Source organism: Cololabis saira, chromosome 1 (genome assembly GCF_033807715.1).
Source record: "Cololabis saira isolate AMF1-May2022 chromosome 1, fColSai1.1, whole genome shotgun sequence".
Classification (NCBI taxonomy): domain Eukaryota; kingdom Metazoa; phylum Chordata; class Actinopteri; order Beloniformes; family Belonidae; genus Cololabis; species Cololabis saira.
In genome coordinates, this window is record NC_084587.1 from 46,713,683 (window position 1) to 46,738,982 (window position 25,300).

Genomic DNA, 25,300 nt, shown 5'->3' on the forward strand with positions numbered 1-25,300 from the left:
TTTTTCATTCATTTACCATGGTAAATTAAACACTGCAGGTGTTAGAAAGCATGTCATACTCAAAACTATAAACTAAAACTAAATGAATTCTAGTCTGAAAGTTTTACTTTGACATTAAACAGTGTTAAGATAAAGAAAAAGAGTGGGCACATATAGACACTGGCTAGTGGTACTTAAACCCTGGTGACGTGAATGGCTGGTCCCGCCCTCTCAAACCAGAAACTGTGATCAAAGCTGTTCATTCATGGCATTAAAGAGAGCTCTGGCACTATATCTCTGTAGTATTTTGACTAAAACATGTCACAGACATTTGAGAAAGATACACTGGTCCGAAAAATGACAATTTAGCATTAGACTAAACATAATGTATACACAGTGTTTTTAGTTGCTTGGTTGGTCCCAAACTTCCCCATTTCAGCTCTATGCGTGGATGCAGAATACATAATAATGTGCCCAGTGTTTACCACACTTGTAGGTTACTTTAAGAGCTCTTGCTGAACAAATGTTATGCAAGGCGGTTTTGTTGTGAAAAACACTTCCTCTCACCACCTCTGTATTGTTTTTTTATTCTTCATTTAACCCATGATGTGTAAGAATATATATATACATAGTCTAGTTCTGTTTATGCTATCAAAGAAAAATTGAAAGAACTGAAAAGCAGGCAAAGACATGATGAAGGATGTGCACATTTGGGAAAACTACACAAGACCACAGGATATGCATAACTCGGCCAGTCATGGAAAACCTGATAGCATCAGTAAAAAGCCAAACACAGTGTGAGATAAGTGTCATCATGCCATAATTACCAAAAATGACGAACAAACAAGGAGCACACATGTGCCTCCAATTATGCTGTTCCAGAGCCCGTCACCATACTGAAATCCCCTCCGATGGAAGGAAACCCTTAACGTTTTATTCATTTTTACAGAATGTACTCCCAATTTGACTTCATCTTGCTCATTAAGCATCTCTTCGTGTGTGTGTGTGTCCGTGTGTGTGTGTGTCCGTGTGTGTGATGTTCCCTTGCGTGGCAGAAGTGGATGAAGCTGGAGTGACGTCAGCGCACCCAAACGAGCTCCCGAGGCTGCACTGGGCCCCGGCTCAGGAGGTCCCCTTGTGGGACATCTCCAGCTGCATCCTTGAAGATGGACAGATTCTCATCTCTCAGGAGGATGATGTACCAATACACACTCATGCACACACTCCAAACCTTTCCCCGGACAGCATTGTATCCCCACTCTAAAGAGAAGCTACAGTTTAATCTGATCTGATGTGTCTGTCTTTATGGAGAGTGCAGTAATGATGGTGTGTGTCTTTCTCAGCCGACGATGTGGATGCGGAGCCGAGTCAGCAGCCTCTTGTCCAACGCCAGCATGCGAAACCTCACAGAAATCGACGGAGGTCAATAAAAACACACACACACACACACAAGTTAAAGTGTGCGACATCCACCTTTGTTGGTTGTTTTTTTGATGCAGTGAAGCAACGCATACCTTCCTCTGACCTCAGCCTTTGTGATGATACCGCATGAAACGGCATGCAGTCACAGAGGAAATGGCTGGATGTTGATTCGTGAGAGTAACTGCCAAATTGCTTCCTCTTCGTGTTTTTTTCTTTTTTCTGGAGGAAGATAGCATCATGGTGGGGTGTTCTAGCAGTCGAATGAAAACTCAGAGAAAGAAAAAGACGGGGAGGGCAAAGTCAGAATCTTCCTTCCGTGCAGCACAGAGATTTGCGTCAAAGTCGAGCTGCTGTTCTTTGGAAATGAGCATCTTGCGTTAGTTCTTCTGAATCTTTCCGTAGCGATATACGTTTATGAACAGAGGCGGCAAATGTTGAAGAGCCACATGCGGAGGAAACAAGACTGTGGCACACTTGTGGACTAAATGATGGGGTTTAGACGCTGGATTGTTTGTGGCGCTCCTCTGGGTAAGCAATCTCAACTTTGTGATTGTGGTGATTCGTAGCTTTGAATGAAAAAATTGAATTTGCTTTTAATTAGATGCCTCAAGTAGAGATAGTAGAAATGGAAATGAAAGGAAACGTGCTCAGTGCAACTTTCTAATTTTATCAAATGAGATGTTTTAAAAGGTTGAAGTGTTTGGAATAATTTATAATTAAGGCTGGTGTTTCCGCATCCATCAGCCTCCAGCTACAAACCCACATCCTGTGTCTTAATATGACAGTAGCCTATTTAGTAAAACTGCAATCTTCTGCAAAGGTGTGGAAATTATCTTCGTGACAACTGGAAACTTAATATTTAATAACAGAAAAAGAGCAGATGAGCTTTATGTTAGTCAATTCCCACGAAGCAGAACCCTGGAGACGACCTCTTATAAATGATAGTTGTCATCATTTATTGTTATCATTTGTACATGTAGTCCTGAATAGTGTAGTTAGTGTGTGGCCTGCAGCAGACAATCAGAGCATCTCAGTCTGCAGAATCATCTGATGGTCGAAGCCAACAACAAACTCCTTAACAGCTCTTATCACAACCCCACAAAACACGGCAAATAAATCAGATGCAAAAGTCCCTCTGGCTACATGTAAAGGAGTCATCATCACTGTATTAGTTAATGAGCTTTGACCAGCCAGAATACCTGTGGTGTAAAATCAATCTACCAATATTTATTTGTACAGCACTTTTCATACAACTTGTGCAACATTAAGTGCTTTACATAACTAGAACAAAAGCACAAACAATAACGCAATAATCGCAATCGCACGCATGAACACAGCAATTCACCTTAATAAAAACACAGAACCAGAGCAGGACTGGAAAAAAACAGCATCTTTTAAGAAAACCCTCAAGAAAGACAACTGAAATACATTTTCCAAAAAGTGTGAGTGAATAGTTAAATAAATAGCAGGCACATTTCTAAAATTAGGATATTAGTTATTAAATAGATCAATGGATAAATTATATAGGCTATATATATAATAAATGAATAAATGAACCAATTAATACAAGTTGAAAATGTGGGCAGAGTTAATACAATAAATATGTACATAATTATACATGAACATAGATGTATATATAAATAAATCAAATAACAATAACACTCTAAAATATTGTTAAATCATAAATTAAGAATTGTAAAAGCAAAAATTAAAAAGAGGAGTCTTGAGTTGCCTTTTAAAGTCGTGCAGACTTTCAGCTGTTCTCAGGTCCTCTTTCCACAAACGTGGGCTGTACTAGTAAAAGGAGGTTTCACCATATGTTTTAGTTTTTACACTAAAAAAAACAGTTAAAAACGTTTTCCACCAGATCTGAGAGTCTGACGAAGGTCATAAAATATAAGCAACTCTGACAGATAACAAGGACAAAATCCATTAGAAGTTTCAGAAACTAGTAAAAGGATGATGTAAAATCAATCCTGAGTGCAGAGACTTTAAAATTGGTGTAACGTGCGCGCTCTTTCTTGTTTTATTCAGAAAACGTGCTGCTGAATTTTGAAGTAACTGTAATTAGGAAATATCATGGTGTCTTGATGTCGGCATCAAGTCCAGAATCACACCGAGGTTTTCCACTTGATTTCTTGGACTCCATGCCAAGGCCTATAGGTTTATCTGAAGTTTCTATCTCTGATCTTCAGGACCAATGAGTAAGACCATAGTTTTGTCCTAACTGAGCTGTAGAAACTTATTTCCCATCCATAGTTTGATATCAAAGACACAGCCATAAAGGCTTTTATCTGGACTTGTGTCATCAGGAGACACAGCGATATAGTTGCGATAAAGTTGTGTGTCATTGTAACTGTGGGAACTGATATCTCCTGCTGACGTCTCCTACAGGAAGCAGGTTAATATTAAAACATGTTGAACCTTAAACTGAACCCTGAGGAACACCGCAGTTCTTTTTATGCCTTGATTATGTCTGTCTAGAGCAGGGGTCGGCAACCCAAAATGTTGAAAGAGCCATATTGGACCAAAAACACAAAAAACAAATATGTCTGGAGCCTCAAAAAATGAGAAGTCTTGTATGTATAAGCCTTGGAATTAAGGCAAATACCGAGAAAAAAGTCGAAATGCAGAGAAAAAATCTGAAATGTTGAGAAAAAAGTCGAAATATCGAGAAAAAAGTCGAAATGTCGAGAAAAAGGTCGAAATGTCGAAATTAATGTTGAAGTACAATCTCGAGAAAAAAGTCGAAATGTTGAGAAAAAAGTCGAAATGTCGAAAAAATAGTCGAAATGTTGAGATTAAAAAGGAAAGGAAAAAGGAAGAAAAAAGAGAAAAAAAGGAAAAAAAGAAGAAAAAAAAAGGAAAAAAAGAGAAAGAAAGAGAAAAAAAGAGAAAAAAAAGAAGAAAAAAGGAAAAAAAATTCAAACATTTTTGAAAAAGCTCCAGGGAGCCACTAGGGTGGAGCTATAGAGTCGGATGCGGCTCTAGAGCCGCGGGTTGCCGACCCCTGGTCATTACTAATGTTTTTAAAAGCTCATGTAGGGGCACGGTGACGCAGCTGGTAGTGCAGCCGTCTCACAGCTGGAGGGTCCTGGGTTCAATCCTCCCCATGACTTCGGCTCCCACACCCTGGGTGGGGTTGGCAAAATGGCCTTTCTGTGTGGAGTTTGCATGTTCTCCCCGTTTTCCCTTGGTAGCTAATATGAGCTACCCTCACAAAAACATGCAGCAGTCCTGGGGCCTCATTTAAAATGGACTGCGTAGGATTCATACTAAAAGTGCACGTACACCCAAAAGCTGAAAATGCGGGCGCAAAAAAAAATCCGGATCAATAAAACCATGTGCACGCACACTTGCACGCAATGTTCGCTTCATTAATCACAGTCCAGCTGGAAGGTTGCTCAGCTGAATCCGCCTCATATCCCGCCCTCTACACGCCCACTTCATACCAAAAATGGTATGTTTTTGCATATGAATGAGCCTGCTGAGCATGCGCAGTGGCTTCCTGCAGCCTGTTTGGCTTCAGGATGAATGAGAAGTATCCAGCCACCGTGCCACTGAATTTCACTGGGATCTGAGATTGAGATGTTGTGGATGAGGTGGAGGACAGGAAAACTACATTATTTTGTGGTCACAGTAAAAGTAGAAAAATAAATAGTATAAACTCATTATATATATTAAAAAATCTGTGTCCCTTTAGGGAAGAAATGAGGGGCTCCGTTGAGCCCCTAAACGCTCTACGAAGCCCCTCATTTGTTCTGTCCTAAAGCGGTGGGTGAAGAGGAGGTTCCCGGTGTGTCACCGTGGCTCCAGCAGCTGCAGAGTCCTGACTGACGCTGTGTTTCAAACACAGAGGAACACGATCAGCGCTATTTTATTATAAGTCTGATATATGTTGTGATATGTGATGACATTATTAAGAGTATGACATGAATCTGGCTTCATTTCACCACCTCACAGCCTGCGTCGCCAGTTCCCCGTGTCTTAAGTAAATTCTTACGGGAGGGTCAGGGTAGCCGTAAAGATATGCAGATTTTTCGGTTATTTTTTTCTTTTTAGATCCCAGCCTTTGCGTAGACGGTGGCTTCCGCGACTTTCAAGCCCTTTTTGTGCGCAAGCAAGCTTTATAGATGAGGCCCCAGGGCTCTACACTGCCTCCTCTGGCCAACCGGGGCGCCACATGGTGTGGGGAGGATCTGGCCGGAAGTGCAGGGCCCTCCGGGGTTGGCAGAGGGGGAGCAATGCCCAGGACTGACTTAAGCCTGATTTAAGGTTCCACGTTAAACCAACGCAGATCCTACGCCATTGCCGTGACGCCGTCGTGAACCCTTCGGACTTCTCCTAAACTTTGTTTAGCTTCCGGCTTTTCCGGTTACAGTGAATCAAAGAGATAAGGACACTATTGTGCAAAAAATCAAAACAACCCAAAAAAAAATAATCACACACACGAAGAAAAAGAGCGCTGAAAGTTCACTACTGTTTCACGAACCGGAACCAGAAATGCATTGCTACCAAGCAAACCAATCACAGCCCTCTCGGTCTGCGTTGGGTCTGTTAGTAGTTAGTAGTTACATTTTTTGGGAGGTGCACGTCAGGCTACGGCGTAGGTTTAACGCAGAACCATAATTCAGGCTTTATAGGAGCACTGGGTGAAAAAATCAGGATACAAACATATAAGAAAAAATAAATAAAAGGTCATCTAAACAGCTGGGAATCAAATGGTTTAGTCAACATTTCAACAAACATACATAGACAGCTGGAAAGGTGTTTAACTTTGGCTAACCTGGCTTGTCCTCATCCTCAGAATGCAGTCCGGACCACATGGGAATGTCGGGGGCCAGCGGCCCTCGGCCGAAGAGCCACGACGGAGGTGTGAGGGTGAGTGCTGCCTCTACCGTGCATCATATCTCTGCTTGCTCTGGGTTTCCTGTTGATGCAGTACATAATTGCGCTCGTGCACCATGCCTGCCTTCTTCCCCCTCAGGGGCTGATCAAGAGACGCCTGGCTAAAAGAAGCAGCACCACCCAGCTCAGCCCGGGGCTCAGCATAGGAAGCAGGTAGTTCATCGGCGTCGGGTTCGGGCGTATCTGCTCATCAAGTCAGCAGATTTCACCGTTTCAGTTGAGCTTCTTAACAGGCCAAATGCAGTTTCGTAAGAAACAAGAACCAACACAAATCTCTGTTTCTGCTTTTAGATAAATCTGAAGAAAGAAAATGTATATCATAAAAATACAGTACAGGAAAACAACATCAATTCCCTCTTGCTCTAGTACTATGTTTATAACAGATGTGCATATGTAAATCTTAAATAATCTATCTTTTTTTTTTAAAAAGAGAAAGATTTTATGTACAATGGCAGGAAAACATATCTGGACCTCTTTTATCACCTGAATGTCTGCATTAGTTTGACAAAAAAATGTGATTTACTCCAATCCGAGGTCATAATGATAGACAAACATAACGTGCTTAAATCTCTCGATATATGAATAAATAGACGAAGAATTAACATGTTTAAAGCAGCACAACGTAACTTTCAGCTTTTCTGAGTTTGGCGGCATCTTTTGGACAAAAGCGGTATTGTTTTACCAGAAAGAACACTACGTTTCCCATGAGCACCAGCGCGTACTGCCGGAAAACTCCTGTCCCGTCGCGTGCATTTGTTTTGATGAGAGGAGACCATGGATCTATTATATAACTGGATACTGTGCCAAAAATGGCCGCCCATTCATTTCAATGCATTCTGCTCAGCCAGCGCATCCGCCGAAAAAATCTCGGACTTCCTGGTTTACTTCCTGGTACACGGGCCCATAGAGCATGCGCAGTTGAGTCACCTCCCATGATGCTCTGGGCCCTCCCATCATGCCCCGGGGCAATGAGAACGAGTATTAATATAATATGTATTAAAATAATATATTAATTCATGTATATTATTACATGTATAGCATCACATATATGATTAATGTATTAATATAATATAATTACATAATATATATTAATATAAAACATCCGTGGAGGGCACGGACACGGCTGTGACGTCAGCCGTGACGTCACGCCCAGAAAGAGACTTTTCTTTGACTTTTCTGGCCGTTATAAAACATTTTTGACGGATATAAAGTCCATGACTTAAAAATATAGAATACAAAGATTAGTAATTGCCGGTGATTACAGCTGGAGGTGTCCTGTGAACAGTTTTAGTGGCTTCTCTTTTACTATTGCGGTCTATGGGAAAAAAGCTTTCTGGGCCCCATGGGATTTTTTGTTGCAGTACCGCGGCTGGCCACTGGAAAAAATCGGCGTGCCTTCTGAGCGCGAGACTGGGGGCCTGTCTGTTTCACCAAGTGAACAGACAGAACGCAAAAAAAAGATGTTAAACTGCTGGAAAGGAACTGGAATTTACCGGGATACCTTAAACAAGGAAGCCAGGGAGCGGTATATGGAAAATAATGATTATTAATTATTATTAATAATAATAATAATTAATCCCTACTGAAGAGCCATGTGTTTCAATAAATTAGTATAATAGTACAACATACAGTACATGTTTTGTATCCCTCTTACTTCTCTTTTCTTTTTTTTGACCGCTATATTATGCGGAAGAGGCTCCGAGGCGTGAGCAATATTATTGTTTTCCTCGTGAGATTATTTTTTTCCTCTGCAGCTACAAATAAGAGTTAATATTTTTTCCTCAACAAACTAGTTTTATCTGAAGATTGGGGTTAATTGCACCGCAGAGAGCTGGCCAGCAACTGGGTTTAGCTGGAGAAGTGGCGAATAAAACCCGTGTTTTGATCCGACCCGTCTGTGTGAGTGTTTGTGGTTTAAGGCTGTTTATGGTTCTGCGTTAAATCGACGCAGAGCCTACGGCGTAGGGTACGCGGCGACACGCACCCTACGCCGTAGGTCTGCGTCGATTTAACGCAGAACCATAATTCAGGCTTTACTGTGTGTTTGGTCGTTACAGCCGCGATCCAAAGCGAGCCGACGACTCTTTCACTCTTTTACTTTGTTATAGCAGATACTTGGCCTGCGTGGTTCTGCCTCCGAGCAGGAAACCGTTGAAAAGTTAAACCATTAGGATCTTTTCCCCACGTCTGTTGTGTGGAGCTGCTGCAGCCACAACGCAGCAACAGCTTCTGCGGAGCTGCGCTCCAAGCCCCGCCCATTTTCATCTCGACTGCGAATCGGGAAGGAGGGGGAAGTGACGTATGCCGTAAAGCAGTCAAAGTCGTAACGATTTGTAGTTTTTTAGTGTGGCAGGGTTCCTACCATGCTCCTCAAAGTTACATAGTGCCAGTGAAGGCGATACAGACCCCTCAGACCAGGACAGAGGTGTCATTAAACCTGTTGGAAGTTGATGTACCATCACAATGACTCTGGAAATATGATATTAAGGTGGAAAAGTTACGTAGTGTCGCTTTATATTGAAAGTGTTTTTAAAAAAGTGTCCAGTTAAAAATTTCAAGTGTTAGATTACAAAAATGGAAAATGCCCATAATTTTGTCTTTTAATTAGGGCCCGAGCACTTGCAGTGCGAAGGCCCTATTGTATCTGTAGGAATTCTTCGCGTTATTAGGGCCCGAGCACCTTCAGTGCGAAGGCCCTATTGTAATTGCAGGAATTATTCTTCTTCTTCTTCTTATTGTTCTGACAAAAGGAAGGCCTTTTTGCCCCCCTAAACGTGCCCAAAAAGTCACCATATTTTGCATGCAAGCCAGGTCTGGCGAAAAATTTGATATTTAATGGTTTGCATTAATGGGCGTGGCCTAACGGCTCAACAGCGCCCCCTAGAAAACTTTGTGCCTCAAGCCCCACAATGCGGTTTGTCGTACATGCACGAAAATCGGTACACACCTGTATCAGTACACAACTTAAAGAAAAGTGTCTGGGCGTCATGTCGAGAAACCGAACAGGAAGTCGGCCATTTTGAATTAATCGCGTCATTTTGGCGAAATTTATGCCATTCCTTCGGCAGTTAATACGGCCCGAACCGTAATGTGCACCCAGGTGTGTTATACATCAAAATGTGCGTCTCCATCCTGCGACTACGCGCATTACTTTTCTCTTTCAAAAGCGTTACCGTGGCGACGCTAGATGCCAAAAAGTGCGCCCACCCTTCATCTGATCGATTCAGATAGAAAAAACTTTGCGCCTCAAGCCCCATAATACGGTTTGACGTACATGAACGAAAATCGGTACACATCTGTATCATGTCGCAACTTAAAGAAAAGTCTCTTGGTGCCATGGCCGAAACCGAACAGGAAGTCGGCCATTTTGAACATTCTGAATTAATCGCGTAATTTTGGAGCAATATATGCCATTCCTTCGAGAATTAATACGGCCCGAACCGTATCGTGAACCCAGATGTGTTATACATCAAAATGTGCGTCTCCATCCTGCGACTACACGCATTACTTTTCTCTTTCAAAAGTGTTACCGTGGCGACGCTAGACGCCAACAAGCGCACCCCCCCTTCATCTGATTGGTCCATATTTGATAGTTCCCCAAAAGGCACCAAATTTGGCATGCAAGCCAGGCCTGGCGATAAATGTGATATTTAATGGTTTGTATTAATGGGCGTGGCAAAATGGCTCAACAGCGCCCCCCTGAAAACTTTGTGCCTCAAGCCCCACAATACGGTTTGACGTACATGCACGAAAATCGCTACACACCTGTATCATGGCGCAACTTAAAGAAAAGTCTCTTGGCGCCATGGCCAAAACCGAACAGGAAGTCGGCCATTTTGAAATCTGATTGGTCCATATTTGATAGTTCTCCAAAAGTCACCAAATTTTGCATGCAAGACAGACTTGGCGATAAATTGGATATTTCATGGTTTGCATTAATGGGCGTGGCCTAACGGCTCAACAGCGCCCCCTAGAATACTTTTCTCTGCCATAACTTTTGAATGGTTTGACATAGGAAGTTGTGGGTGGTGTCATGGGACTCTGTAATGAGTCCTTGACCTTCATTGGCCTGAATTAGCCCCGCCCCTTCTTCTGATTGGTTGTCCCTTTTTTCTGCTATAACTTTTTAATGGTTTGACATAGAGAGTCGTGGGTAGTGTCATTTCTTATATCCTTATGGGGGGCGGTGGCCGTGAGTGCGAGGGCCCGTTCATCGCTGCTTGCAGCTTTAATTAGGGCCCGAGCACCTTCAGTGCGAAGGCCCTATTGTATTTGCAGGAATTTTTCTTCTTATTATTATTTTTCTTCTGACAAAGTGATGGCCTTTTTGCCCCCCTTAACATGCCCAAAAAGTCACCAAATTTTGCACCCAAGTCAGGCCTGGCGAAAAATTTGATATTTCATGGTTTGCATTAATGGGCGTGGCAAAATGGCTCAACAGCGCCCCCTTGAAAACTTTGTGCCTCAAGCCCCACGATACGGTTTGACGTACATGCACGAAAATCGGTACACACCTGTATCATGTCACAACTTAAAGAAAAGTCTCTGGGCGTCATGTCGAGAAACCGAACAGGAAGTCGGCCATTTTGAATTAATCCTGTCACTTTGGCGCAAATTATGCCATTCCTTCGGCAGTTAATTCAGCCCGAACCGTAACGTGCACCCAGGTGTGTTATACATCAAAATGTGCGTCTCCCTCCTGCGACCACACGCATTACTTTTCTCTTTCAAAAGCGTTACCGTGGCGACGCTAGACGCCAAAAAGCGCGGCCACCCTTCATCTGGTTGGTTCAGACAGAAAAAACTTTGCGCCTCAAGCCCCATAATACGGTTTGACGTACATGAACGAAAATTGGTACACTCCTGTATCATGTCGCAACTAAAAGAAAAGTCTCTTGGCGCCATGGCCAAAACCCAACAGGAAGTCGGCCATTTTGAACATTCTGAATTAATTGCGTAATTTTGGGGCAATATATGCCATTCCTTCGAGAGTTAATTCAGCCCGAACCGTATCGTGAACCCAGATGTGTTATACATCAAAATGTGCGTCTCCATCCTGCGACTACACGCATTACTTTTCTCTTTGAAAAGTGTTACCGTGGCGACGCTAGACGCCAACAAGCGCACCCCCCCTTCATCTGATTGGTCCATATTTGATAGTTCCCCAAAAGGCACCAAATTTGGCATGCAAGCCAGGCCTGGGGATAAATGTGATATTTCATGGTTTGCATTAATGGGCGTAGCCTAACGGCTCAACAGCGCCCCCCGGAAAACTTTGTGCCTCAAGCCCCACAATACGGTTTGACGTACATGCACGAAAATCGCTACACACCTGTATCATGGCACAACTTAAAGAAAAGTCTCTTGGAGCCATGGCCGAAACCGAACAGGATGTCGGCCATTTTGAATAAATTGTGTCATTTTGACGAAATGTATGCCATTCCTTCGGCAGTTAATTCAGCCCGAACCGTAACGTGCACCCAGGTGTGTTATACATCAAAATGTGCGTCTACATCCTGCGACACCACGCATTACTTTTCTCTTTCAAAAGTGTTACCGTGGCGACGCTAGACGCCAAAAGGCGCGCCCCCCCTTCATGTGATTGGTCCATATTTGATAGTTCTCCAAAAGTCACCAAATTTTGCATGCAAGCCAGACTTGGCGATAAATTTGATATTTCATGGTTTGCATTAATGGGCGTGGCCTAACGGCTCAACAGCGCCCCCTAGAATACTTTTATCTGCCATAACTTTTGAATGGTTTGACATAGGAAGTCGTGGGTGGTGTCATGGGACTCTGTAATGAGTCCTTAAGCTTCGTTGGCCTTAATTAGCCCCGCCCCTTCTTCTGATTGGTTGTCCCGATTTTCTGCTATAACATTGGAATGGTTTGACATAGAGAGTCGTGGGTGGTGTCATCAGATTCTTTATGGAGTCCTTGACCTTGATTGGCCAGAATTAGCCACGCCTTCTTCTGATTGGTTGTCCCTTTTTTCTGCTATAACTTTTGAATGGTTTGACATAGGAAGTCGTGGGTGGTGTCATGGGACTTTGTACTGAGTTCTTAAGCTTCGTTGGCCTTAATTAGCCCCGCCCCTTCTTCTGATTGGTTGTCCCGATTTTCTACTATAACTTTTGAATGGTTTGACATAGAGAGTCGTGGGTGGTGTCATCAGATTCTTTATGGAGTCCTTGACCTTCATTGGCCTGAATTAGCCCCGCCCCTTCTTCTGATTGGTTGTCCCTTTTTTCTGCTATAACTTTTGAATGGTTTGACATAGGAAGTCGTGGGTGGTGTCTTTTCTGATTTGCTTATGGGGGGCGGTGGCCGTGAGTGCGAGGGCCCGTTCATCGCTGCTTGCAGCTTTAATTATTATTATTATTATTTTTCTGACGAAAGGAGGGCCTTTTTGCCCCCCTAAACGTGCCCAAAAAGTCACCAAATTTTGCATGCAAGGCAGGCCTGGCGAAAAATTTGATATTTAATGGTTTGCATTAATGGGCGTGGCAAAATGGCTCAACAGCGCCCCCTTGAAAACTTTGTGCCTCAAGCCCCACGATACGGTTTGACGTACATGCACGAAAATCGCTACACACCTGTATCATGGCACAACTTCAAGAAAAGTCTCTTGGAGCCATGCCCGAAACCGAACAGGAAGTCGGCCATTTTGAATTAATTGTGTAATTTTGGCGCAATTTATGCCCTTCCTTCGGCAGTTAATACGGCCCGAACCGTAACGTGCCCCCAAGTGTGTTATACATCAAAATGTGCGTCTCCATCCTCCGACACCACGCATTACTTTTCTCTTTCAAAAGCGTTACCGTGGCGACGCTAGACGACAAAAAGCGCGCCCACCCTTCATCTGATTGGTTCAGACCGAAAAAACTTTGCGCCTCAAGCCCCATAATACGCTTTGACGTACATGAACGAAAATCGGTACACACCTGTATCATGTCGCAACTTAAAGAAAAGTCTCTTGGCGCCATGGCCGAAACCGAACAGGAAGTCGGCCATTTTGAACATTCTGAATTAATCGCATAATTTTGGAGCAATATATGCCATTCCTTCGAGGATTAATACGGCCCGAACCGTATCGTGCACCCAGATGTGTTATACAACAAAATGTGCGTCTCCATCCTGCGACTACACGCATTACTTTTCTCTTTCAAAAGTGTTACCGTGGCGACGCTAGACGCCAACAAGCGCACCCCCCCTTCATCTGATTGGTCCATATTTGATAGTTCCCCAAAAGGCACCAAATTTGGCATGCAAGCCAGGCCTGGCGGTAAATTTGATATTTTATGGTTTACATTAATGGGCGTGCCAAAATGGCTCAACAGCGCCCCCCGGAAACCTTTGTGCCTCAAGCCCCACGATACGGTTTGACGTACATGCACGAAAATCGCTACACACCTGTATCATGGCACAACTTCAAGAAAAGTCTCTTGGAGCCATGGCCGAAACCGAACAGGAAGTCGGCCATTTTGAATTAATTGTGTAATTTTGGCGCAATTTATGCCATTCCTTCGGCAATTAATACGGCCCGAACCGTAATGTGCACCCAGTGTTATACATCAAAATGTGCGTCTCCATCCTGGGACTACACGCATTACTTTTCTCTTTCAAAAGTGTTACCGTGGCGACGCTAGACGCCAAAAGGCGCGCCCCCCCTTCATGTGATTGGTCCATATTTGATAGTTCTCCAAAAGTAATCAAATTTTGCATGCAAGTCAGACTTGGCGATACATTTGATATTTCATGGTTTGCATTAATGGGCGTGGCCTAACGGCTCAACAGCGCCCCCTAGAATACTTTTATCTGCCATAACTTTTGAATGGTTTGACATAGGAAGTTGTGGGTGGTGTCATGGGACTCAGTAATGAGTCCTTAAGCTTCGTTGGCCTTAATTAGCCCCGCCCCTTCTTCTGATTGGTTGTCCCTTTTTTCTGCTATAACTTTTTAATGGTTTGACTCCCGCTTCCTGATTCAAACGTCTGCCGGCCCCGCCCCCCGACCAATCAGTGGCGAGTAGGGTGATGACGGCCCCGCCCCCCGACCAATCAGTGGCGAGTAGGGTGATGACGGCCCCGCCCCCCGACCAATCAGCTGTTGTAATGTGGTGACGTTAGAAATAGTCCCGTGCTCAGCCCGGTTAGAACCGCGGTTGAATGGTTACAGAAAAAGTAATAATAAAATAGTAGTGTTTTACTAATATTTATACCTTACAAATATTTAAAAAATTAGGAAAAAAAGGTTCCAGACATTATATCGCTATCTTGGTCTCTCGTAACCCAGTAAGTCAATGTGAGGTGTCAGCTGAGATATAGCTCAACCAGATCATTGCGGTCTTTGGTGCCGGTGGTTGGGAGTTCGAGCCTGGCAGGATGCTGAAATTTTTGTAAGCAAATTTTGTGTTTTTTTTTACATCAAGATGTGCGTCTCTTTCCTGCGACGACGCACATTACTTTTCTCTTTCAAGGCTGTATGCCGAAAATTTTGTAAGCAAATTTTTGTGTTTTTTTTTATCAAGATGTGCGTCTCTTTCCTGCGACGACGCACATTACTTTTCTCTTTCAAAAGTGTTACCGTGGCGACGCTAGACGTGAAAAAGCGCTCGTCCCCTTCATCTGATTGGTCCATATTTGATAGTTCTCCAAAAGTCACCAAATTTTGCATGCAAGGCAGGCTTGGCGATAAATTTGATATTTCATGGTTTGCATTAATGGGCGTGGCCTAACGGCTCAACAGCGCCCCCTAGAATACTTTTCTCTGCCATAACTTTTGAATGGTTTGACATAGGAAGTTGTGGGTGGTGTCATGGGACTCTGTAATGAGTCCTTCACCTTCATTGGCCTGAATTAGCCCCGCCCCTTCCTCTGATTGGTTGTTCCTTTTTTCTGCTATAACTTTTGAATGGTTTGACATAGAGAGTCGTGGGTGGTGTCATTTCTGATATGCTTATGGGGGGCGGTGGACGTGAGTGCGAGGGCCCGTTCATCGCTGCTTGCAGCTTTAATTGTATTTATTTTTCTATTTAATTTTTAGAATTACTTTAATTATGTACAGCTATGTTTTTACTACTTTAATTCTGCAGCCGTGCCAGAAATGTATGAATCAATTGATAGCATTGAATAATACACAAGGAAACATAATTTATTAACGCAGTGCTTTAATTAAACTCATCCTTGATTTGTTTCCAGAGTTAGAGGAAAAACTTTCGGCAGCAGTGACTGCAAGCAAATACTTGCAGATGTTCACATATTTGCTGGTTTTCTGGGGTCTGGGGACCCTTCAAGTAATTTCTACGAGGTTACGGTCTGGGCTCTGACTGGGTCACTCTAACAGGCAGATTTTCTTTTTCCTGAAGGCCTTCTGCGGTGGATTTACTTCCACGTTTAGAGTCGTTGTTCTGCTGTGTCAGCCAGCTTCTACTACGCTAGAGCTGGCAGACAGCCACCCTCACATCATCCTGTAAGACAGGGGTGTGAAACAGTGTCATGCCAAACCACGTCAGTGTTACAGTTACCGCCAAAGAGCAGTTGGCTCTTCCAGCCAACTGTGTTGTCAGTTTTCCCGCCAGTTTCTGGATTCTGTTCAACAGAATCCAGAAACTGCTTTTTAATCCTCCGAGCTGTTGCTTTTCCTGGTGGTGAAGATCAGCTCATGACTGACTGTCTAGTGCGCCAGTGTAAAAGTGTATAACCTTTGGAGACTCCCATTGTTCTCCAATAAAGGACATTATGTGTAACTCCGTCAAACAGAAGCATGAAACGGTCCCGAGCAGAAACAGTTTTCTGTCTTCATAAGTTGATGTTTTTCTTGGACATTTTCATCTGTAATCCATCACCTTCCCATAAATATGTTGTAGTAAATGAGTTAGTTTGAATTAAGACATCCAGTGAATAGATGTGATCATGGAACAGGCAACGTGATGCATTCTGGGACATGTAGTTGTTATTCATGTATGCAACTAAAACTATTATGGTTGTAATTATCTTTGCATGCCCTCGCAAGCCAGATAAAATAAAGCAATGGTTTAGAGTTGGCCCACCGGCCTTGAATGTGACGCGAGCTGTAGGATATTTAGGTAAATTTCATCTCAACTATGGTGTATTGTCCAGGCCTTGAGGAAACGAAGCAAGCCCAAATCATGACGCTCCCGCCACCGTGCTTTAGGTCGATGTTTCGTGGCTTGCCAAGGTGGTCTTTGGCAAATATACAAGTATTCAGCTTTTCCTTCTTTGGTGAGCCATAGATTTGTTCACCCTGCCTGTTTGTATGATAGACTTATAAAAAGTGATGCTTGCCAGTTCAATAGACGCCTTCAAGCCTTTAGCTGTTTCTGGTGAGTTCTTGTTTTTGTCATTGATGATTTAGCGTCGTGCCCTTGGAAACATCTTGACAGACACTTCTAGGGAACATAGTTATCATAAAAACCCATCTCCGCTTATAGTGTCCCCAGCTGTTGATTGGTGGGTGCCTAAACTCTTGGAGATGACTTTTTACAGCTTCCCTGCTTCGTGCAGATCAACTACTGTTGATTATTGTTTTCAGAAATCTCCTTTTTGCAAGATACGGTTCACATCAGCAGCTGTTTCTCATGAACCGGAAAACTAGATGTTTCAGTGTATTTCCTTTTATCTACCGGAGCTTTAAACCACACCTCATGTCATTAAGTGGACTCCTGGTGTGAGGGTTAGTGGTTAGTGGTTATGGGTTAGGGGTGCTGTAAACGTTAACTGTGTGCGTATAATTAAGACACTCAAAATCTTGATTACATGTTTGTTATCAACCATCGTGTGTTTGTCTGTTACTTTTGAATCAGATGAAGATCAGATCACATTTTCTGATAAATTAATGAACAAAAACAGCTCATGGCAATCAAGACGAGCTTTGATGGTTAAACGTGTCATTTAGACATTTTCATCTGCTCTTCAGACTTTCTTGTTCAGCTATCATGCTGGGTTGACGACGCGTGTTTAAGATTGCTCATGACTAACCTTTCTTGAAGAAATAGTTGCATTTACAGACTTCCCCTTTCTCCCACATTTAAAAGTGTTATGGTTTTGCTTCATTTTTTTACGGTTGAGGCCCCAACGACACACATAAGAGAAGAAGAGTTGATAAAGCCTTTACATCCGTCAAACCACAATTAGAGGGAGACCTTTTGAAAAATAAAATCAGATAATTTCCCAGCTGTTGTTTTAGAAAATGAAGGGACTTGAATATGTAAGGTTGCCAACACGTCATGACCTCTCACAAGTTGCTAACATTTTATTTTGTTGCATTCGGGGCAGATATGGCACTTGACTTACTTGGCCCGACTCGGCGCGGCTTTACACGGCTCCACACGTGTGTTTTCGCACTGCCAGGGGAGAAGGGGGGGGGGGTGGGGTGAATCTGCTGTGACGTACTCGATTGCGCAGCACCTTTGTTTGTGTCGGCGCAGATGAGAAATCAGCTAGAGCCGCGAGCGGCTGAGAAAAAAACAGCCCGTCTACATCCCTTTTTTAATTTTTTCTCGACAGCCACCAGGTTTATGAACATCTGCACCTCAGAGTTGGATCACCAAACAGACGTTTTTGCTGTATAATAAAATCGCCGCGGGTCGCTCTCGCTCTGACTCCCGCTTCCTGATTCAAACGTTTGACGGCCCCGCCCCCCGACCAATCAGAGGCGTGGAGGGTGGTGACCTCAGAAATAGTCCCGGCTCAGCCCGCTATTCATCGATATCATGTGACGTCACACAGTACTCGCAGCGCCATCTTGAGGACCGACTTGCAACATGCCGTCTATCTGTTGTGCCGTGGGATGCGACAACAATAAGTCTAAAAAAACGGGATCGACCTTTTATAATGTCCCCAAAACAATGAGCGTCGAGAGAAATGGTTTGCTGCTATCAGGAGGGACCACTGGACTCCTACAGAGCACTCCAGACTTTGCAGTGAGCACTTTGTTTCGGGTAAGTAACCAGGCTACCCACCCGTCCCTTGAAATACAGAATAGTTACGGAATTAAAAGTTGCGTTCCGTATTGAACCAACGCAGTTTATTCTGTATTTCACAATTGTCCCATGCACGTCTGTCACACACAGGAACAACGAACTAACAGTAATAAACAAAATAAAGGAGAGGATATATTAAAGACAGCAACATGTGTTGGTTCTCTGTTATTTATTAATGTCATGTCACTTCATTCGTTTCAGTAAATTCAACTAAGGTGAAAACAAAAATATTAGATATATTATTTCCCATTACATGCAAAGTGATATATTCCAAGCCTTTATTTATTATATTTTTGATGATTATGGCTCACAGTTTATGAAAAGCCCAAATAAAAAATCTCAAAAAATTAGATTTTATTAAATCATTAAACAATTCAATCATCAAAATGATAACAGATAAAGGCTTAATATATCTTGCTTTGCATGTAATGAGACTATGTAATATATTAGTTTCACCTTGTAGGTTGAATTATTGAAATAAATTAACTTTTACACCATATTCTAATTTTCTGACCTTCACCTGTAGCTATATTTATATTTACTTGCATGTACATCTTGGCTGATGTGTGACTGATGTGATGTACAGAGCATTTCAGTTGCATGGTTGGCTGTCGGTAAGCTTCGGTACTTTTAAAAGCTTTGAGAGCTTCGCCGGTGTATGGATAAGGATTGTGGACCAGGTAGATATATATGTCCGCAAACGACAAATTTGGCAGGTTTTTGGCAGACTGGAGTGGAGTCAGTAATTGATTAGATATTAGACACGGATCGAAACCTAAAGTGTCAATTTTCTTTAGATACCGTTGCTGTTCTTCGGGAGTTAAGTGAGTTATTAGGTGAGACGTCATATTAACTGCGCGACGTGAAGGTCCCCGGTCGGTCCTCAAGATGGCGCTGACAACAAAAAATGTCACGTGACTGATACCCATGAATAGAACCTCACTGAAATGGTTACAGAAAAAGGTATCGGCTTGGAGCGGCTCTACCCGTCTCAGCCCTAATGCAAAAGCGCAAAACGGGTAGAACTGAGCTGAAGTGATACTAGTGCAAAAGCGGCAATAGAAACATGAACAGTGACGCCCTAGCTGCGGCGGTTACGGTGTGTTTATTAAAGAAAGTCTTTAGTCCCCCAGTCAACTGTTGTCTTTCTGATCATGTCTTTCTTTTTCTTCTGGTATTTCGATTTAACTCACACAGGGACCTTGTCTTCCTTCAAACGCTCTTTCCGCCCACTGGAATTTTACAGCGCTTGTGTGCAAAACACATCTCCTATAGCTGCTTTAGCACCAAATCCAGTGTTCAAGAATGTATTAGTAAATGATTTTTAAGCCTGAAGTGAATTGTGTGATTGTGTGGCACAAAGTCTTGTAAATGATTCCGGTAGTTTGTTTAGATGCTCTCTTCCCTTGAATTTTTCATCCTTGAAGAGAAACGTCCAACGTGCAAATACAACAGGCCCTGACATCACAGAGACATCAACTTCCTTTTAGGCATGAACTTCCCGTCGCCCTTATCTACATACATATATACAAACAAGCTTTCTTCTTCTTCTTTATTTTAACAACCAGTCTTTGAGTCTTTGGTGCTCATCCCAAATTTGTTTTGTTTTATTTTGACATTGAAAAGTAGATGAGAAAAAAATAATTGGCTGTAGATTATACTTATGGATTACATTAGTGTCACTTGCGATTCTTAATTGATCAATAAGTTCCAAACAAAAAGGGTAGGATATAGTCCTTACAGTTTGTACAGTCAGCAAATGCAGAAGACTGGGAGCAGGAGTTTGTACATTAATGGGGTTTAGTGAACCAAAAGCACTGAAACTGACAGGAAATCCAGAAAGAAACATCTGAGACAAAGTAAGAACGTGAACCGAAAGAGCAGAAACTAGGTCAAGGCGCAATTTGGACCAGCAGGGAGGAAAAGAAAGACAAGACGATAAATACAGACAAACTGACAGGGGTTGACAAGACACAGGCGTAAATGATCAGGAAAGACTGGGTCAGCGAGGTAACGCAGGTCAAAGACAACCAAAGACAGACTGAAGTAAAATAGAAAGTAATGAGTTCTTCTTCTGCTGTGACCTCCAGTTCTTTGGGTTTGGAAAGTTTCCTTGCTCTTATTGGATCGATTTGATCCATACTTCCAACCCGTTGCCTTTGCCCTCTTTGTTATTGTTTATCTGTGCATGCAGGTCAGTTCTAAGCAGTACTGGAGTTGAGGGGGGATGAGGGGGAACGGCATCCCCCCCCTGAAATAAAAACGGTCCAAATCATCCCCCCTGTAAAACTGCCATCCCTCCTTTCCATCCCTTATGGAATATTGGAAATTTCCCCTCTGGGGGACTATTAAAGGATTTCTTATTCTTATTCTTATGTCATTTCATCAATGAATGTGGTTTTACTGCTATTTCAACATTTAGAGTCATCACCAGAAAAATAACACCAGAAAAATAACTTATTTGACAATTTTCACTTGTTTCAAGTAAATGTTCACTTGAAATAAGTAGAAAAATCTGCCAGTGGGACAAGATTTATCTTCTTATTACAAGCAAAGAAATCTTGTTCCACTGGCAGATTTTTCTACTTATTTCAAGTGAAAATCTACTTGAAACAGGTGAAAATTGTTGTTTTTTCCAGTGATGAGTCTTGTGTAATGAGATTTTTTTACTTAAATGAGACATTTTAATTAGCAATAAGACTATTATTCTTGTTAAGATTTTGAGTTTTTGCAGTGATCCATTTTACTTATCCTGTGAAGGACAGAATCATATTGATAAGTTCAGAAAACTGTTTTTTATTGTTGTGTTTTGATGTATTTGATGTAAGCCCAGTGGATATTTAAAGCTTACAGAAGGCTGCATTTAACTGCTGCTATGTCATTCCTGCAGTATTTCTGCAGGTGTTTTGGTCAGTGCTATTATTTGTAATATATTATATTATTTGTAATCAGCACAAATTATCTGCCCCCATGTGATAAAATCCACCACCCCCCCTGACTAATGTGAACAGCCAAACAAAAGAATCGGATCAGAGGAAAATATACAAATTGATCATTACGACTTACAGTGTGAGCGGAGCTCAGAAAGCTCAGAAAGCCTCTTAGTTCCTGTCATGGAGAACTGAGCTCACTTAATCCTGGTTTTGTCAGTGTCCACTGGATTGACTGCCGTGAGATGATTGTACCAGAACTAATCTCTCGGGGGCAGACACGGGAGCTGAAACGATCATCCCTACCCTAGACATCAACCTGGTGTAGAGCCAGACAGACCTTTCAATAAAATGGTGGTCTTAAACTTGCAGTCAAAGTAGCAAAGAAATGGTGAAAAGAGACTAGCGTTAGTATCTGGATCCCACTGGGAATCTGTGAAGGAAACGTAAGACCGAGGTCATGGCAAGACCCAGACACCAGCAAAATGTCAAAGAAACGTCGAAGAGGCATTCTATATTACAAATGACACTAAATATATATATTTTTTATATGTGCCCATGTAAAAAAAAAAAAAAAACAAAACTTCAAATATATGCCAGAGTTACTTATACTGGCTTATTTTTAACATCTCGTTGTGTCCATGGGCCAATAAAACTTAAAATGCATCTCAACAAAATACACAACAAGGAAAAGTATAAATATTGAAGGATACACAACCAGAAGGGAAATGTCATGAAACAACACCAAACACATAAAACCTGCAACGCAGTCTGGCAGAAATGGCACAGGATAAACTGCAAACATAGCAGAAACGCATGGAAGTGAGGGGTTATGTTGTTTACAGTGCCTTCAGGTCTGATGGCGTATCCGCTTTGTTGGGTTGAGTTTGAACTCTGTGCACGTTTGGGTTGAAACGAAATAAAACAAAGTGAAGACAAAATGCATCAAAGGTATACACATATTGTTTTACCAGTTTGTAATTAGTATTCCTTTCTTTTCCTGTCGTTCAATTCCAAGGCACTATGGTTCCCGGGAGTCTGTGTCCATCCCAGTGGGGAGTCTGGATCTGAGCGCTGACACCAGCACCGTCATCAGGCCCGTCCACAGCTCCATCCTGGGCGAGAAGTACTGCTTTGAGGTAAACGTTCACTGCAAAAACTCAAAATCTTACCAGGAATATTTGTCTTATTCCTAGTTGAAATCTTTCATTTTTACTCAAAAGATCTCACTATACTTAAAACAAGAGTCATTACCAGAGAAATAACTTGTTATTTGATCATTTTCACCTGTTTCAAGTAAATTTTCACTTGAAATAAGTAGAAAAATCTGCCAGTGGGACAAGATTTATCTTCTCATTACAAGCAAACAAAATCTTGTTCCACTGGCAGATTTTTCTACTTATTTTAAGTGAAAATCTACTTGAAACAGGTGAAAATTGTTGTTTTTTTTCCAGGGATGAGTCTTGTTTTAAGTGTTTTTGACATTTTAACTAGAAATAAGACAAATATTCTTGTAAAGATTTTGAGTTTTTGCAGTGTTGACTTGTTGACTTACGGGATATTGTGTTGGTTTGTGAAGAGGCATCACAGAACGTGTATTTTAACCCCCCCTCCCAGTGAGTCTGACACAGTGCCGCTGGTTTGGATGTGTTACAGGTGATAAATTCAGAGAACACCCACTGCTTCGGCTGCTCCTCAGCTGCCGAACGGGACCGCTGGATTGAGGACCTGAGAAGGGCTGCCCAGCCTAATAAAGTTAGTCAGCAGCTGTTTGTTACAATAAAGAAAAAAGTTCTACAATTTTAAAATAGCGATTAAGATAACTACTACCTCAATGCTTACAGGACAACATTGAGCGAACAGAGAACTCACTGTGTCTCTGGGTTAACGAAGCGAAAGATCTGCCACCCAAACGCCGTTACTACTGCGAGCTCCACCTGGACGGGACCCTGTTCGCCCGCACCAGCAGCCGAGCCGTCGGGAAGCCGCCCAACCGCTCCAGCATGGCAGGGGACGCCTCCAACGGCTCAGGCCCAGGAACCAGCGGAGGCTCAAATGTGGGCTGCCAACTGTTTTGGGGGGAATTTTTTGAGCTTGACAACCTGCCCTCAGTCTCCCAAATCAGCCTGCACCTTTTCCGTGAGGAAGACCCAAAGAAAAAGCGCCACTCCCGAGAGGAGTCCAGCCTGCATCCACTTGGCAACGTGGTAATCCCCATCGCTGATATCCAAGGGAGGACCTACCAGGAGAAGTGGTACCCCATCACTCCATACAAGGCTGCAGGGACTGCAGGGAGCAAGGAGACCTTGGGGCCACAGGCTTCCCTCCGCATCAAGGCTCGTTTCCAGAATTTGAAAGTGCTGCCGATGGAGAAATACAAAGAGTTTGCAGAATACGTGACGGTGGGTTATGTGGACATGTGCCAAAACCTGGAGCCGCTCCTGAATGTGAAGGAGAAGGAAGAGCTGGCAGGAGCTCTGGTGCATGTGCTGCAGAGCATCGGCAAAGCCAAGGTGGACACTGAATACCAGCATTAATATCACTTAGACGCACTGGGTTTCAAAAAGTGGATAATAAAAACTGTCTGTGTATTCTTTTTAACTGCAAACTTCAGGAATTCCTCATCGATTTGGGCAACGCAGAGGTGGAGCGACTAGGAGAGAAGGAAGCGCTGATCTTCAGAGAGAACACTCTGGCCACTAAAGCTATAGATGAATATATGAAGCTGGTGGGCCAGAAGTATCTCATTGACACACTAGGTAGGTTTGTTTCCCTGGCAGAGGTGGCGTGTGGTGACTGTGCCTTTCGGAATAAACTTTCAATCAACTCCACACTTTCCTTTTGATGCAGGGGACTTTATCAACCGCCTCTACGCGTCGGCGGAGAACTGCGAAGTTGACCCACGTAAATGTACCGGCGTTGACGTGTCGAACAACCAGAGGCACTTGAGGGAGACCGTTGAGGAGGTGGTGCAGAAGATCGTTGGGAACCACGGGTGAGAAAGCCCGGCTCGTTGTTGAGGCAGAATCTAAATCACAAATGATTTCACGTGCGGCTCACGACTGGATACCGTTCCTGTTCGCAGGCCTTTTCCAGAAGAATTACACAAGATCTTCTCCAGCTGGACGGAGCTGTGCCAGGACAAGGGCAAAGCAGAAATTGGCCAGCGCCTCATCTCTGCTTCACTCTTCCTCCGCTTCTTATGTCCCGCTATTCTGAGCCCTTCTCTTTTCGGTCTGACACAACCTTATCCAGAGCCAAACACCCTGCGCACGCTGACCTTAACTGCCAAAGTCATCCAGAATCTGGCCAATTTCACCACGTGAGTGGCTTCTTCTACATTTAGTTATCCCATTTGGGGAATTTCATCTGTATAAACCACGTTGACGGATAAAAGAATAAACTTAATTTACTTAAAATGGGGGGAAATTTCAACTTTGTAAATATGTTTTTTCTGCTCTGATTAAGGTTTGGAGAGAAGGAAGAGTACATGCTCTTCATGAATGATTTCCTGCAGCAGCACTGGGATGGAATGAGGGGCTTTCTGCAAACAGTGTCCAATCCAGACACAGAAATCCCAATGACATCCTTTGATGGATATGTGGATTTGCCCTTGCGTTTAGCTGTGCTCCAGGGCCTGCTAGTAGACATCATCCACAAGAAGGACGAGGTAGGGCAGGATTCACTCTAGTCGGTAACCCCTTGTATGAGTTAACGGAAATACTCGAAAAAAGCTTTGAAATGAAATTCTGCATCTTTTAAGTCTGTTATCGAACCACTAGTGAGTTCAGCAAGACCATACAACAGTTTCAGTGTTTGCAAGGAATGACTGACATGTCGTGTGTGCAGACAGTTACTGCACGTCCTGACGCTGAGGCCTAACACGCAGCTTGTTTCTCCACCAGGACACGATTGAGAGGCTGCACCCTCTGCCCTCAATCCTCAACCAGATAACAGAGTCCCTCGGTCCTGAGGCCCTTCGGATCGCTGTTAAAAAGTGAGTGGTGGGCTTTATCTGGTGCTGTACTGTGAACATGTACATAGATTTGTTACATGC

General features: G+C 43.0%; 1 protein-coding gene across 1 annotated transcript in view; it reads left to right on the top strand.

Moving 5' to 3' along the window:
- The window catches only part of rasal3 (RAS protein activator like 3), a 38,463-nt gene that overhangs the window by 8,942 nt on the left and 4,221 nt on the right, over positions 1-25,300 (top strand). Inside the window, exons 2-13 of the mRNA XM_061718794.1 lie at positions 1,035-1,177; positions 1,323-1,401; positions 6,209-6,282; positions 6,389-6,462; positions 22,262-22,382; positions 22,900-22,998; positions 23,088-23,756; positions 23,858-24,002; positions 24,094-24,238; positions 24,329-24,565; positions 24,712-24,913; positions 25,149-25,240. Of these exons, the coding sequence (XP_061574778.1) occupies positions 1,035-1,177; positions 1,323-1,401; positions 6,209-6,282; positions 6,389-6,462; positions 22,262-22,382; positions 22,900-22,998; positions 23,088-23,756; positions 23,858-24,002; positions 24,094-24,238; positions 24,329-24,565; positions 24,712-24,913; positions 25,149-25,240 (2,080 nt within the window). The remainder of the gene's footprint in view (positions 1-1,034; positions 1,178-1,322; positions 1,402-6,208; positions 6,283-6,388; positions 6,463-22,261; positions 22,383-22,899; positions 22,999-23,087; positions 23,757-23,857; positions 24,003-24,093; positions 24,239-24,328; positions 24,566-24,711; positions 24,914-25,148; positions 25,241-25,300) is intronic.